This window comes from Lineus longissimus, chromosome 10 (assembly GCF_910592395.1).
Source record: "Lineus longissimus chromosome 10, tnLinLong1.2, whole genome shotgun sequence".
Lineage (NCBI taxonomy): Eukaryota > Metazoa > Nemertea > Pilidiophora > Heteronemertea > Lineidae > Lineus > Lineus longissimus.
Window position 1 is genome coordinate 16,338,581 of NC_088317.1, and position 14,526 is coordinate 16,353,106.

Sequence of the window (14,526 nt, forward strand, 5' to 3'; positions counted from 1 at the left end):
CAGCCAACAAGACTGATGTGGCCTGGCTGTGACTTTCTCATCTCTCTCGTCATGTTGCCAACACGGTGGAGCAGAATAGACTGATTTGGACTGGCTGTGACCGTCTCATCTCTCTCACCATATTGTCAACACGGTGAAGGGTGGAGGAGCCAGGACTGATTCGGCCTGGCTGTGACTGTCCCATCTCTCTCATCATGTTGCTGTGAACACGGTGGAGCAGCCAGGACTGATGTGGCCTGGCTGTGACTGGCTCATCTCTCTCATCATGTTGTCAAGGTTTCGGGGATACGACCAATGCATGCGAGCACCGTCGGCGGAACCCCAAACCGCCCTCTTGATCGTATCCGTACCACGCCACTAGACTGTCAGCGCTCACGGACTTCAGTATATCGACCACTGGACCTTAGACGACCGAGCTTTTCTTCACCTTCAAACATTATAACTTCGCGACTCACTTATATGTGTTGATTTTTTCACATGCATTGTGATATACGACCAAAATTGGTTGTCCTCATGCAATCACATTGGAAACGCATTTTAAAATAGATGTCACGACCTGTTATCGGGGTACGTCATCATCGCTCTCATCATGTTGCCAATACGGTGGAGCTGGAAAGACTGATTTGGCCTGGCTGTGACTGCCTCATCTCTCTCACCATGCTGTCAACAAGGTGGAGCAGACATGACTGATTCGGCCTGGCTGTGACTGTCTCATCTCGCTCAACATGTTGACAACTTGGTAGAGCAGCAAATACTTATTCGGCCTGGCTGTGGCTGTCTCATCTCTCTCATTATGCTGCTTTGAACACGGTGGAGCAGCCAGGACTGATTCGGCCTGGCTGTGACTGTCTCATCTCTCTCACCATGTTGACAACTTGGCAGAGCGGCCAACAAGACTGTTTTGGCCTGGCTGTGACTGTCCCATCTCTCTCGTCATGTTGCCAACACGGTGGAGCAGCAAAATAAAGACTTATTTGGACAGGCTGTGACCGTCTCATCTCTCTCACCATATTGTCAACACGGTGGAGTGTGGAGGAGTCAGGACTGATTCGGCCTGGCTGTGACTGTCCCATCTCTCTCATCATGCTGCTGTGAACACAGTGGAGTAGCCAGGACTGATTCGGCCAGGCTGTGACTGTCTCATCCCTCTCACCATGTTGACAACTTGGCAGAGCATCCAAGAAGACTGATGTGTCCTGGCTGTGACTGTCTCATCTCTCTCATCATGTTGTCAAGGTTTCGGGGATACGACCAATGCATGCGAGCACCGTCGGCGGAACCCCAAACCGTCCTCTCGATCGTATCAGTACCACTCTACTAGACTGTCAGCGCTCACAGACTTTAGTATATCGACCACCGGACCTTAGACGACCGAGCTTTTCTTCACCTTCAAACATTATAACTTCGCGACTCACTTATATGTGTTGTTTTTTTCACATGCATTGTAATGTACGACACAAATGGGTTGTCCTCATGCAATCACATTGGAAACGCATTTTAAAATAGATGTTACGACCTGTTAACGGGGTACGTCATCATCTCTCTCATCATGCTGCCAATACGGTGGAGCAGCAAAGACTGATTTGGCCTGGCTGTGACCGTCTCATCTCTCTCACCTTGTCAGCACGGTCGAGCAGCCAGGACTGATACGGCCTGGCTGTGACTGTCTCATCTCTCTCAACATGTTGACAACTTGGCAGAGCAGCCAACAAAACTGTTGTGGCCTGGCTGTGATTGTCTACCAGTGGAGCAGCAAAGATTGATTTGGACTGGCTGTGACCGGCTCATCTCTCTCACCATATTGTCCACACGGTGGAGTGTGGAGCAGCCAGGACTGATTCGGGCTGGCTGTGACTGCCTCATCTCTCTCATCTTGCTGCTGTCAACTCGGTCGAGCAGCCAGGACTGATACGGCCTGCATGCTGTGACTGTCCCATCTCTCTCATCATGCTGTCAACACGATGGAGCAGCCAGGACTGATTCGGCCTGGCTGTGACTGTCTCATCTCTCTCAACATGTTGACAACTTGGCAGAGCAGCCAAGAAGACTGATGTGGCCTGGCTGTGACTGTCACATCTCTCTCATCATGTTGCCAACACGGTGGAGCAGCAAAGACTGATTCGGCCTGGCTGTGACTGTCTCATCTCTCTCAACATGTTGACAACTTGACAGAGCAGCCAAGAAGACTGATGTGGCCTGGCTGTGACTGTCTCATCTCTCTCATCATGTTGCCAACACGGTGGAGCAGCAAAGACTGATTCGGCCTGGCTGTGACTGTCTCATCTCTCTCACCATATTGTCAACACGGTGGAGTGTGGAGCAGCCAGGACTGATTCGGGCTGGCTGTGACTGCCTCATCTCTCTCATCTTGCTGATGTCAACACGGTCGAGTAGCCAGGACTGATACGGCCTGGCTGTGACTGTCCCATCTCTCTCATCATGCTGTCAACACGATGGAGCAGCCAGGACTGATTCGGCCTGGCTGTGACTGTCTCATCTCTCTCACCATGTTGACAACTTGGAAGGGCGGCGGACAAGACTGATTCGGCCTGGCTGTGACTGTGCCATCTCTCTCATCTTGCTGCTCTCAACACGGTGGAGGAGCCAGGACTGATTCGGCCTGGCTGTGACTGTCTTATCCCTCTCACCATGTTGACAACTTGGCAGAGCAGCCAAGAAGACTGGTGCTGCCCGGCTGTGACTGTCTCATCTTTCTCATCATGTTGTCATGGTTTCGGGAATACGACCAATGCATGCGAGCACCGTCGTCGGAACCCCAAACCACCCTCTCGATCGTATCAGTACCGCGCCACTAGACTGTCAGCGCTCACGGACTTTAGTATATCGACCAACGGACCTTAGACGACCGAGCTTTTCTTCACCTTCAAACATTATAACTTCGCGACTCACTTATATGTGTTGATTTTTTCACATGCATTGTGATATTCGACACAAATGGGTTGTCCTCATGCAATCACATTGGAAACGCATTTTAAAATAGATGTTACGACCTGTTAACGGGGTACGTCATCATCTCTCTCATCATGTTGCCAACACGGTGGAGCAGGAAAGACTGATTTGGCCTGGCTGTGACCGTCTCATCTCTTTCATCTTGTCAACACGGTCGAGCAGCCAGGACTGATACGGCCTGCATGCTGTGACTGTCCCATCTCTCTCATCATGCTGTCAACACGATGGAGCAGCCAGGACTGATTCGGCCTGGCTGTGACTGTCTCATCTCTCTCAACATGTTGACAACTTGGCAGAGCAGCCAAGAAGACTGATGTGGCCTGGCTGTGACTGTCACATCTCTCTCATCATGTTGCCAACACGGTGGAGCAGCAGAGACTGATTCGGCCTGGCTGTGACTGTCCCATCTCTCTCAACATGTTGACAACTTGACAGAGCAGCCAAGAAGACTGATGTGGCCTGGCTGTGACTGTCTCATCTCTCTCATCATGTTGCCAACAAGGTGGAGCAGCAAATACTGATTCGGCCTGGCTGTGACTGTCTCATCTCTCTCACCATATTGTCAACACGGTGGAGTGTGGAGCAGCCAGGACTGATTCGGGCTGGCTGTGACTGCCTCATCTCTCTCATCTTGCTGATGTCAACACGGTCGAGTAGCCAGGACTGATACGGCCTGGCTGTGACTGTCCCATCTCTCTCATCATGCTGTCAACACGATGGAGCAGCCAGGACTGATTCGGCCTGGCTGTGACTGTCTCATCTCTCTCACCATGTTGACAACTTGGAAGGGCGGCGGACAAGACTGATTCGACCTGGCTGTGACTGTGCCATCTCTCTCATCTTGCTGCTCTCAACATGGTGGAGGAGCCAGGACTGATTCGGCCTGGCTGTGACTGTCTTATCCCTCTCACCATGTTGACAACTTGGCAGAGCAGCCAAGAAGACTGGTGCTGCCCGGCTGTGACTGTCTCATCTTTCTCATCATTTTGTCATGGTTTCGGGAATACGACCAATGCATGCGAGCACCGTCGGCGGAACCCCAAACCACCCTCTCGATCGTATCAGTACCGCGCCACTAGACTGTCAGCGCTCACGGACTTTAGTATATCGACCACCGGACCTTAGACGACCGAGCTTTTCTTCACCTTCAAACATTATAACTATATGTGTTGATTTTTTCACATGCATTGTGATATTCGACACAAATGGGTTGTCCTCATGCAATCACATTGGAAACGCATTTTAAAATAGATGTTACGACCTGTTAACGGGGTACGTCATCATCTCTCTCATCATGTTGCCAACACGGTGGAGCAGGAAAGACTGATTTGGCCTGGCTGTGACCGTCTCATCTCTTTCACCTTGTCAACACGGTCGAGCAGCCAGGACTGATACGGCCTGCATGCTGTGACTGTCCCATCTCTCTCATCATGCTGTCGACACGATGGAGCAGCCAGGACTGATTCGGCCTGGCTGTGACTGTCTCATCTCTCTCAACATGTTGACAACTTGGCAGAGCAGCCAAGAAGACTGATGTGGCCTGGCTGTGACCGTCACATCTCTCTCATCATGTTGCCAACACGGTGGAGCAGCAAATACTGATTCGACCTGGCTGTGGCTGTCTCATCTCTCTCATTATGCTGCTTTGAACACGGTGGAGCCGCCAGGACTGATTCGGCCTGGCTGTGACTGTCTCATCTCTCTCACCATGTTGACAACTTGGCAGAGCGGCCAACAAGACTGTTTTGGCCTGGCTGTGACTGTCTCATCTCTCTCGTCATGTTGCCAACACGGTGGAGCAGCAAAATAAAGACTTATTTGGACTGGCTGTGACCGTCTCATCTCTCTCACCATATTGTCAACACGGTGGAGTGTGGAGGAGCCAGGACTGATTCGGCCTGGCTGTGACTGTCCCATCTCTCTCGTCATGCTGCTGTGAACACAGTGGAGTAGCCAGGACTGATTCGGCCAGGCTGTGACTGTCTCATCCCTCTCACCATGTTGACAACTTGGCAGAGCAGCCAAGAAGACTGGTGTGGCCTGGCTGTGACTGTCACATCTCTCTCATCATGTTGCCAACACGGTGGAGCAGCAAAGACTGATTCGGCCTGGCTGTGACTGCCTCATCTCTCTCATCTTGCTGCTGTCAACTCGGTCGAGCAGCCAGGACTGATACGGCCTGCATGCTGTGACTGTCTCATCTCTCTCATCATGCTGTCAACACGATGGAGCAGCCAGGACTGATTCGGCCTGGCTGTGACTGTCTCATCTCTCTCAACATGTTGACAACTTGGCAGAGCAGCCAAGAAGACTGATGTGGCCTGGCTGTGACTGTCACATCTCTCTCATCATGTTGCCAACACGGTGGAGCAGCAAAGACTGATTCGGCCTGGCTGTGACTGTCTCATCTCTCTCAACATGTTGACAACTTGACAGAGCAGCCAAGAAGACTGATGTGGCCTGGCTGTGACTGTCTCATCTCTCTCATCATGTTGCCAACACGGTGGAGCAGCAAAGACTGATTCGGCCTGGCTGTGACTGTCTCATCTCTCTCACCATATTGTCAACACGGTGGAGTGTGGAGCAGCCAGGACTGATTCGGGCTGGCTGTGACTGCCTCATCTCTCTCATCTTGCTGATGTCAACACGGTCGAGTATCCAGGACTGATACGGCCTGGCTGTGACTGTCCCATCTCTCTTATCATGCTGTCAACACGATGGAGCAGCCAGGACTGATTCGGCCTGGCTGTGACTGTCTCATCTCTCTCACCATGTTGACAACTTGGAAGGGCGGCGGACAAGACTGATTCGGCCTGGCTGTGACTGTGCCATCTCTCTCATCTTGCTGCTCTCAACACGGTGGAGGAGCCAGGACTGATTCGGCCTGGCTGTGACTGTCTTATCCCTCTCACCATGTTGACAACTTGGCAGAGCAGCCAAGAAGACTGGTGCTGCCCGGCTGTGACTGTCTCATCTTTCTCATCATGTTGTCATGGTTTCGGGAATACGACCAATGCATGCGAGCACCGTCGTCGGAACCCCAAACCACCCTCTCGATCGTATCAGTACCGCGCCACTAGACTGTCAGCGCTCACGGACTTTAGTATATCGACCAACGGACCTTAGACGACCGAGCTTTTCTTCACCTTCAAACATTATAACTTCGCGACTCACTTATATGTGTTGATTTTTTCACATGCATTGTGATATTCGACACAAATGGGTTGTCCTCATGCAATCACATTGGAAACGCATTTTAAAATAGATGTTACGACCTGTTAACGGGGTACGTCATCATCTCTCTCATCATGTTGCCAACACGGTGGAGCAGGAAAGACTGATTTGGCCTGGCTGTGACCGTCTCATCTCTCTCACCTTGTCAACACGGTCGAGCAGCCAGGACTGATACGGCCTGCATGCTGTGACTGTCCCATCTCTCTCATCATGCTGTCAACACGGTGGAGCAGCCAGGACTGATTCGGCCTGGCTGTGACTGTCTCATCTATCGCGCAATGTTGACAACTTGGCAGAGCAGCCAACAAGACCGGTGTGGCCTGGCTGTGACTGTCTCATCTCTCTGATCATGTTGCCAACACGGTGGAGCAGCAACGACTGATTTGGACTGGCTGTGACCGTCTCATCTCTCTCATCATATTGTCAACACCGTGGAGTGTGGAGCAGCTAAGACTGATCGGCAATCACATTGGAAACGCATTTCAGAATAGATGTTACGACCTGTTAACGGGTAACGTCATCATCGCTTGCATTCGGGAAAAACTCCCTAATGAGACCTAAGGGAAATCAGCGCCTCTAGTGTCAAGATGGCCACCTTATGAACTGATAGTGGCGTCGCCTATTATTTTTAGGAGATCTCCGACATCACTCGAAGTGTACATCGAGGATGTAACAATTCGCCCTGAATTCAATGTTTTTCATGTTTTTGGAATAAAATGCTTACAATTTCACACTGAAAATGGGCGAACGCCAATTCAAACGTGGACTTGGTAAAGCGGGTAGTGCTGCCCTGATAAGGGAGACAGTATCACAAGCTGTTAGAGAGAGTGCCTGTTTGGTAAGAAGATTTATTGACCCCTTTTGCTTGGGAATTGAAAACCAGAAATGAAAAGTCTAAAATGTCAAGAAATCATGTCGGTGTATTTGTGTGTAGGCCTACATTCTGCTTTATAGTAGGCCTAATAGTTAAATACCAGTAACACGTTCTATTTCGGAACGAGTTTACAATCCCCGATCACACCCCAAAAAAAGGTCATCGGTTGACTAACGAAGCACCACTGTTCAATGGATTTATAGTTGAATGCGATCAAACTACGTCATTTCCGATCGGGGATTGTAAATTTTAACCTCTATTTCTTGTAGAAAGGCCCTTGTTAAATTTGCTTAGTGATAAATATGTGCCTTATACGAATCAGTCAACATGAAAGAATGGTAAACTTCGTTGTCAATACCAGAACTAAGGACAGAAGAGAAACTGTTAGGCCTACTGAGAGAGAAAGAATCGGTGTCAAACCGAAAAGCATGAGCAATGTCAAGGAGTAGAGGACGAAGAACCATCATTTTCTATTCCATCTGTTGGATTGACATGATGATGGGGTACTGATAGATGAATCATGGTCAGGTTCATAGTCGATGTCATTGTCCTGTCATTCACTTGGCAAGTTTATCAACGTGATCATTGCTATAGTAACACTTGACAGTATGTCAATAGTGTTGTGGGATATTGTATTAAACTACAGTAGAAACTCTCTATTAAGAACACCGTCGGGACTGACACCTTGGAGAGGTGTCCTGATTCGAGAGGTCAAATTAAATGGAAACAACCTTTTTGGGACCAAAACTAGTGTCCTTAATAGACAGGTTATCCTTAATAGAGAGGTGTCCGCTAAGGGAGGTCCCACTGTATTCAGGCAAAAAAAGACCAGAGCAATTTGAAAGAGATCGGTCAGCTGATCCTGAATGAACTAAAAAAGAAGTCAAAATGAGAAATATTCGTGACACCATAGTAGTAGTACTCTCTCCCACTCTTGTTGCTCTGGTACAAATGTCAGGTTGAATAGGCCTAAACAAACGCAGGTAAATGACGTCAACTAAGACAAGATAGAACCTGAATTTCGGCCTAAGAACTGAAAGTGAAAAATGTCCTAACCAAGTTTTGGCCCTGCACCCCTTTCACTGTTTGAGATCCTTGATCCAAACCCTGACCTGATTTGATTAAGGTAAGCCTTCATGTAGCTTTGCCTTTGTCAAGATTCGGAACAACTAACGTTGCTTCCGAAAAACTTTCCTGACCCCCATCTTTTCCCATTTTCCTTCAACCCTGTCCTTTCTCTAGATGCAGATGCAAAGTTCCTTCCAGGTAAGTAGCATGTCCTACTCCCAGTTGTTGACATCCTATCGTATCCTGTCCATTATCATATTCATTTTCTAGATTCTTTTTCATTCCTGTTATGCATGTTTTATCATCCCATCCAGGTGTTTTCAAATTGACATCAGACATGTCAAATTCTTTGTTTATTTCAGCTCAGGTGATGGTGTTTTGAACAGAAATGTATTCAGGCCTGCAAACAAGCATTTTTTATCAATGACACCTGCGATAATGATTGCCTGCTTCAAATATTTGTGGTGATCGTTAAAAATGGAAAGAATTGCTTCATAAATGGAAAGAAAATGAATTTCTCTGGTGCTGCGCCAGAACAATAGGCTTGAAAAAGAACTATGCATTTGAGAGAGACTTCTAGAAAACTCAGCAAAGGAAATAACAAACATCATGTTCACAAACAACATGTTCATAAACATCATATGTTCACAAACATCATGTTCACAAACATCATATTCACAAACATCATGTTCACAAACATCATGAACAATAACATGTAGGATGTAGTCGTATAAAAAACATTGCAAAAAGTTAAACTTTCTTTGATTTCTGTTGTCAAGTCTTTATAATTATATATCAATCTTTCATTAATTTTGATCATTTTAGATTCAATCATGAATGTCATTGGTGATATGAATAAAGTCTAGCAATTGCTTTTACTTCAGTTTTGTACAGAAAGGCCCAGTGTAAATGTACATGGAGTTTTAGATAAAAGCATTTGCTAGTCTTTATTCATATCACCCATTGTCATAAGCTCATAATCCACATGTTTGATTTTTTTGTCATTTGGAATTATCTCAATGTGGTGATTGATTGTGGTTTAGTTTAATTTAAGTGTACATTTTTATCAAATACATGAATTTCTTATGATTGTCAATAGTGGCATTTGTAACTAAAAGTACTTCATGTTAAATAGTTCGTAATTTATTGTCTTCGGATTGGGCCTACAATTATGATGGGTTGTCTGAGAAGAGATATTTCTGGAAGACTGGCAAAATCTCAATTTATGAATTGTCCATAACCAATCCCAGTGACTGCTTTTGTCTTAGTCTGTTATCATTTAGCATCTGTAGGCCTACTGCTAACTCATAAGATTCATTCAATTCTCATGCGTTACTATAAATTTTGGGTAAAACTAGTGCAGGCACAATGGGTGATATGAATAAAGACTAGCAAATGCTTTTACTTCAGTTTTGTGCAGAACAGCCTAGTGTAAATGTACATGGAGATTGAGATAAAAGCATTTGCTAGTGTTTATTCATATCACCAATGGTCTCAACTGAGCTACTGTGTGGTGGGGCTTCTTATCTAGCTATTGCAGTGACATTCCTGCATGGTCCATAGCTGGAGGGCCATCATTTTTGTAACCTAAGTATTATGAATAAACATGATAGAATTTTCTTTACACCAGGGTGATTTTGATTGCCAAAGGCTTCATTAATCAATGATAAAAAACAGCAATAAATTAGACGGAGCAATGTTGTTGGTCTAAACATTTCAGGATGTTTTCAAAACAAATTAGATGATGCAGTATCACCTTGTTGCTCAACCCCTGTTGAAAAATGAATGGGCTGGCCTACCAATAGTTGACTTAGAAACTGAACTAGATATTGAATATCTTTTGATGTTGACCGCTTACCATGGAGCTCAATCTCTGGCAAGGGTAGTAGTGGGACAATGTTGATCATCTCTGAGAAACTGGCCCTAGTTTGTCCCTGAAGACAATTTGTTCCTGAAGACACATAAGTTTAGGACAATTTGTTTCAGAGGACAAAAGGTTTTCATGTCCTGAGGACAGATTGTTCCTGGGGACAACATATTCTTGTCCCCTGAGGACAGTTTGTCCTGGAGGACAATCTGTTCCAAAAGACAACCAACCTTCCCCTTGAGGACAGCGTGCCTCTTCTGCTTTCTTTCTTTATTTGTAATGCTCTCATCATCATTTAAAAAAAACTAAAATTTACTGTTTTTTGTTACTTTTCAAAACAGTCAACAGTTATGCCTGTATTCAGTGGAATACAGATCAATTCTGTAATAAATTCTCATATTTACTTTACAATGTACATTTGTTGTTTTGATAAGTAGACAAATGTATACATGATCACATTTCGTTTATGATGCACATAAATCCAGTTAATGTACACTAGAGTGATGCCTATGTACACAAATTACTGTACACTTTGCGTTACACTGCAGAGTAACGTATCACATATCAGAGATCGGAAATTTGCATTGTATGGTGATGAGATGAGTATCAAATATCAAATATCAAATATAGTGATTCTAGAAATGATTTATAAACAAGCAATGTAATTTCTAATATCAATCTGCTAAATTTGTATCGATTGGTCATTTCTGAAATTGTTTCAATGGGGTTTCCATGGCGATGATACTAATCAATTAAGTAATGGGAATGACAGAAGAGTACTATATGCTGATGTTATGTGATTTGATTGATAGCTGCAGGGGTGGATCTGAAAGTCATGATATTCATGATGCATGTGATTGGTATCATGAGAAAAAGTCATGCGAGCCTACGTGTAGGGAAGTCACTGCAATTGTATTTTTTGTAACTTTCCGTAAACAACTAGATCAACAACTGCAAGTCAAATAAGCTAAAGGATTTTAAAACATACATGTACTGTCAGGCCTCTCAATTACATAATTCCTACACCGTATAATGGTGTAGGCCTTTATACAGGATGTCCCCAAATTAGGTCTTTTTTTAAAATTATTTTTATTTAAAAAAAAAATAATATGACCCCCCTGAAGCGTATTTTGACCCCTAACATAACCAAATCTCATCCAAATGGCCTAATTTTATAGTTTTACCCTAAAATTATGATTTTTCAGGTGTATGTGGTGATATCAGTCACTAACTTTGATTTATGACGTCGCTGTTCAGGCAAATTGGTGCGATGAAATGTCCCCAAATTAAGCTAAAAAGCAAAAAAACATGTCCCCCAAAATAGGCTAAAAAAATACAGGGTGTAGAGGTCTCCACGTAATTGAAAGGCCTGAATGTGTTGATTCTCTTTTGACTGTTGAGGGGTGCCTGTACAAAAGGCCTACATGTATATCGTTACACATGTACTAGGCCTATATTGAAGAGATTCATCAAAACCAGCTTAAAACTTCGACACAGTATCTGATGACAATGGATGGTAGATTTGATTTACAGTGGAACCTTACTTAGTGAACACCTCTCTAATAAGGACAACCTCTCTATTGATGACACTAGTTTTGGTCCAAAATTGGTAGTTTTCATTCAATTTGACCTTTCAATCAGGACACCTCTCTAGAAGGACAGCACTTGTCAGTTTCGAGGGTGTCCATAATAGAGGGGTTCTACTAGGTTTGCGTCTTCACCTACTGCCATGATTGTTCCCATTTCATAACCGACGAGACCAGTGGGAGACCAATTGGCATCAGTGTTATTTGTTGCCTTGGGCAAGACATCTGCCTTGTCAGTTTCTCTTTGGTTCAACATAAATTTTCCACATGTAGGCGTTGATGCTGAGTTACCATAGATACGGAGAAAATAAAATGGGGTCTGATGATTTCCTTTTTAGGCCATGGTGCCAATCTGGATGTTGGCTTTTCCTCTGACAGCAACCCCAATGCAAGTATCAATTCGTTTCTTGTACCCCCCTCCTCAAGGGTAGTTAAGCTATCACCACTAATCTTTGCCGATGCTTGAGTAGTATTTATTTTTCCTTTAGTGAAAATTTGGCGAAGCTGGAAAGAATAAGGATGTTATGTGTCGATGTCTTGTCGAACATACAGCCTTACCCAGTAAAATTAGTCCGGTTACTTTATATGATGGTGATAACTGATATATTGTTGATGGTGATGTCTTGACGAAAGAAAAAGTAGCATTGGTGGAAAAAGGGTGATGCTTGAGCCTTAAGATGTCGTTATAGGGTGATAAGGTGTCGTACCCTTGAGGAGGGGGGTACAAGACACGAATTGATACTTGCATAAAGCTATCTGCACGCAGGCTGTTTTCCCACTTGCGGACAAGAATCATTGTCCTTGAAAGAGAGGGTGACCTATGAATAAGGGTGTTCACTGAAGCTAAAGACAAACACTGAAGACTTTCTGGAGACCAACAAGGTTTATCCAGAGACATCGTAGGTTATCCACAGGCCCTGTTGCTTGATTACAGTAAAGTAAAATTTGTTTTATAGTGTCACCCCTAATGACAGGGCCAGTCTGATTTGGCTGATGAAACACTCTTTACTCTCTCATTCCTATCTCTAATGCCAAGCGCCTGGCAAGAATGGCAGTTTTTATGCACTGTATTTGATAAACTAGCGGCTAACCAACTGGCTGAATGGAGGACTGAGCTACCGTAGGTATGGAACATTGACCTTCGTTCATGAGGAGGATGCCCCCCCCCCCACTGCCTGATCTCATTGTCTTGAGTCCTAGGCATTCCACTATTATACTCCTAAGGCAGTGGTAGAATGAGATTGTGAGATTGAACCTGGGTGTTGAAAGTAGACGCCATTGCCTTGCTTGTGTTACACAAGAGAGCGTTTTCTTTGGATGCTATTCCTCAGCACTGAAGCTTAGAAATAATCAGCGCATCAATTTACTGCTCGATTGACAGAGTACCGCTCAGGAAGATTCATTGATCTCCGGAGTTGTACATTTCATTCTGGCGTGTTCATAGACATGATGTGTTGTACAGTAATCCGATTGGCTGAGAGATTTACATATGGGATGATACTTGAGAATGAAGAGAATTTGAGCGAGAAGGTGTTTGTACATGCGCATACTTATATATGCCGAGTACACAGTACATACATACATCATGTCGTACAGTGCTATACATACAGGAAGAAAAATCCACTGGTCCCATTCTTTGTTCTTTACGGTGACGGTGTACAAAAGTTGCCAGTGTATCTATAGCGAATACAAATACTCTCAACTCGGCTCTATAAGACCAGGTTGATAATGCCGCCCAATACCACATTTATAATGTTTATTCACAAGGATATTCATCCAGGTTAGGGGTGGTAGGCCTATACAAATTCTCGTCAGACCTCATTGGTTGGAATCGTGATTTTGGGTAATCCTACATGTATGATTAACATGTAATGGGCGGGCAAGAAATACATGATCTGGTCTTATACAGCCGAGTTGAGAGTATTTGCAAAGTGGACTGAAATACTCCAAGTTTTTTCCTCTGAATCATGCACGTCATGGAGTTGATATCATTGCTGACAATTGACATTGTGATTGACATTGATTCCAATAATTCTGTTTTGTCAGCTTTTCAGAAAATCTTAGTTGTCTGTGTGACGGCCTCTTGTAGTTTTAGGTCACTGGGTTAGAGAACACTTGTGCAGTATCAGGGCCATTTACACCAAGAGCTATAAAGCCAATTTAATCAGATTCAGATCCATCCTTATGGTAACATTCTAATGCACTCATTTACGCCGAATCGGTAGATGTCGTCCTGGGTACCCCCAAAAGGTACCCAGGACCAACCTTGGTACCCCTAAAAGTTACCCAGGATGATCCTGGGTACCTTTTAGGACACTAAAAGTTACCCAGTTTGAAATTCTGCAAAATGCTAAAGTACCGTTTTCAAGAACCTCGTCGGCACGTTTTGAAAGTGCGCGAATTTCAAACTGGGTAACTTTTAGTGTCCTAAAAGGTACCCAGGATCGTCCTGGGTAACTTTTAGGGGTACCGTCTACCGATTCGGCCTCATTTACTCTACATACAAAAATTTGGCCGAATGCGGTCTAATGGGGATGAATTAATGAGAACAGGAGCACCCCAGGTGGTTTTGTAACTAAACTTCTTCATTACGCATGCAAACAGGTAGATCTGCAATTCCCCTCTTTTGCACAATTTTTTATTTTCATGATTTTGATTAAATTTTCTTGATGTATTCCACGATGCACCCCTTCTTTCCCAACGTTACAAGCAGATCAGCTCTGTATCTATTTGGAAACTGATGTTTCAGTTGGTATTGAATAGTAGTGGCACTCCACATCTCTTCGCTGCCCGCAAAGAGTTTTGTGGCGCACCTGATCATAGTACAGAATCATACCCAAGTAGGCCTACTTGGCTATATTCTAATTTCTACCTGTCAAGGTGTTTAGAGTAACCTTCCACCAGACACAACAAACTTGTTGGCAATT

General features: G+C 44.7%; 1 protein-coding gene across 1 annotated transcript in view; it reads left to right on the forward strand.

Moving 5' to 3' along the window:
• The first annotated feature begins 6,883 nt into the window (after positions 1-6,883).
• Positions 6,884-14,526, forward strand: part of LOC135494595 (dedicator of cytokinesis protein 9-like) — a 91,554-nt gene continuing 83,911 nt past the window's right edge. Inside the window, exon 1 of the mRNA XM_064782719.1 lies at positions 6,884-7,042. Coding sequence (XP_064638789.1) covers positions 6,944-7,042 — 99 coding nt within the window. The 5' untranslated portion in view covers positions 6,884-6,943. The remainder of the gene's footprint in view (positions 7,043-14,526) is intronic.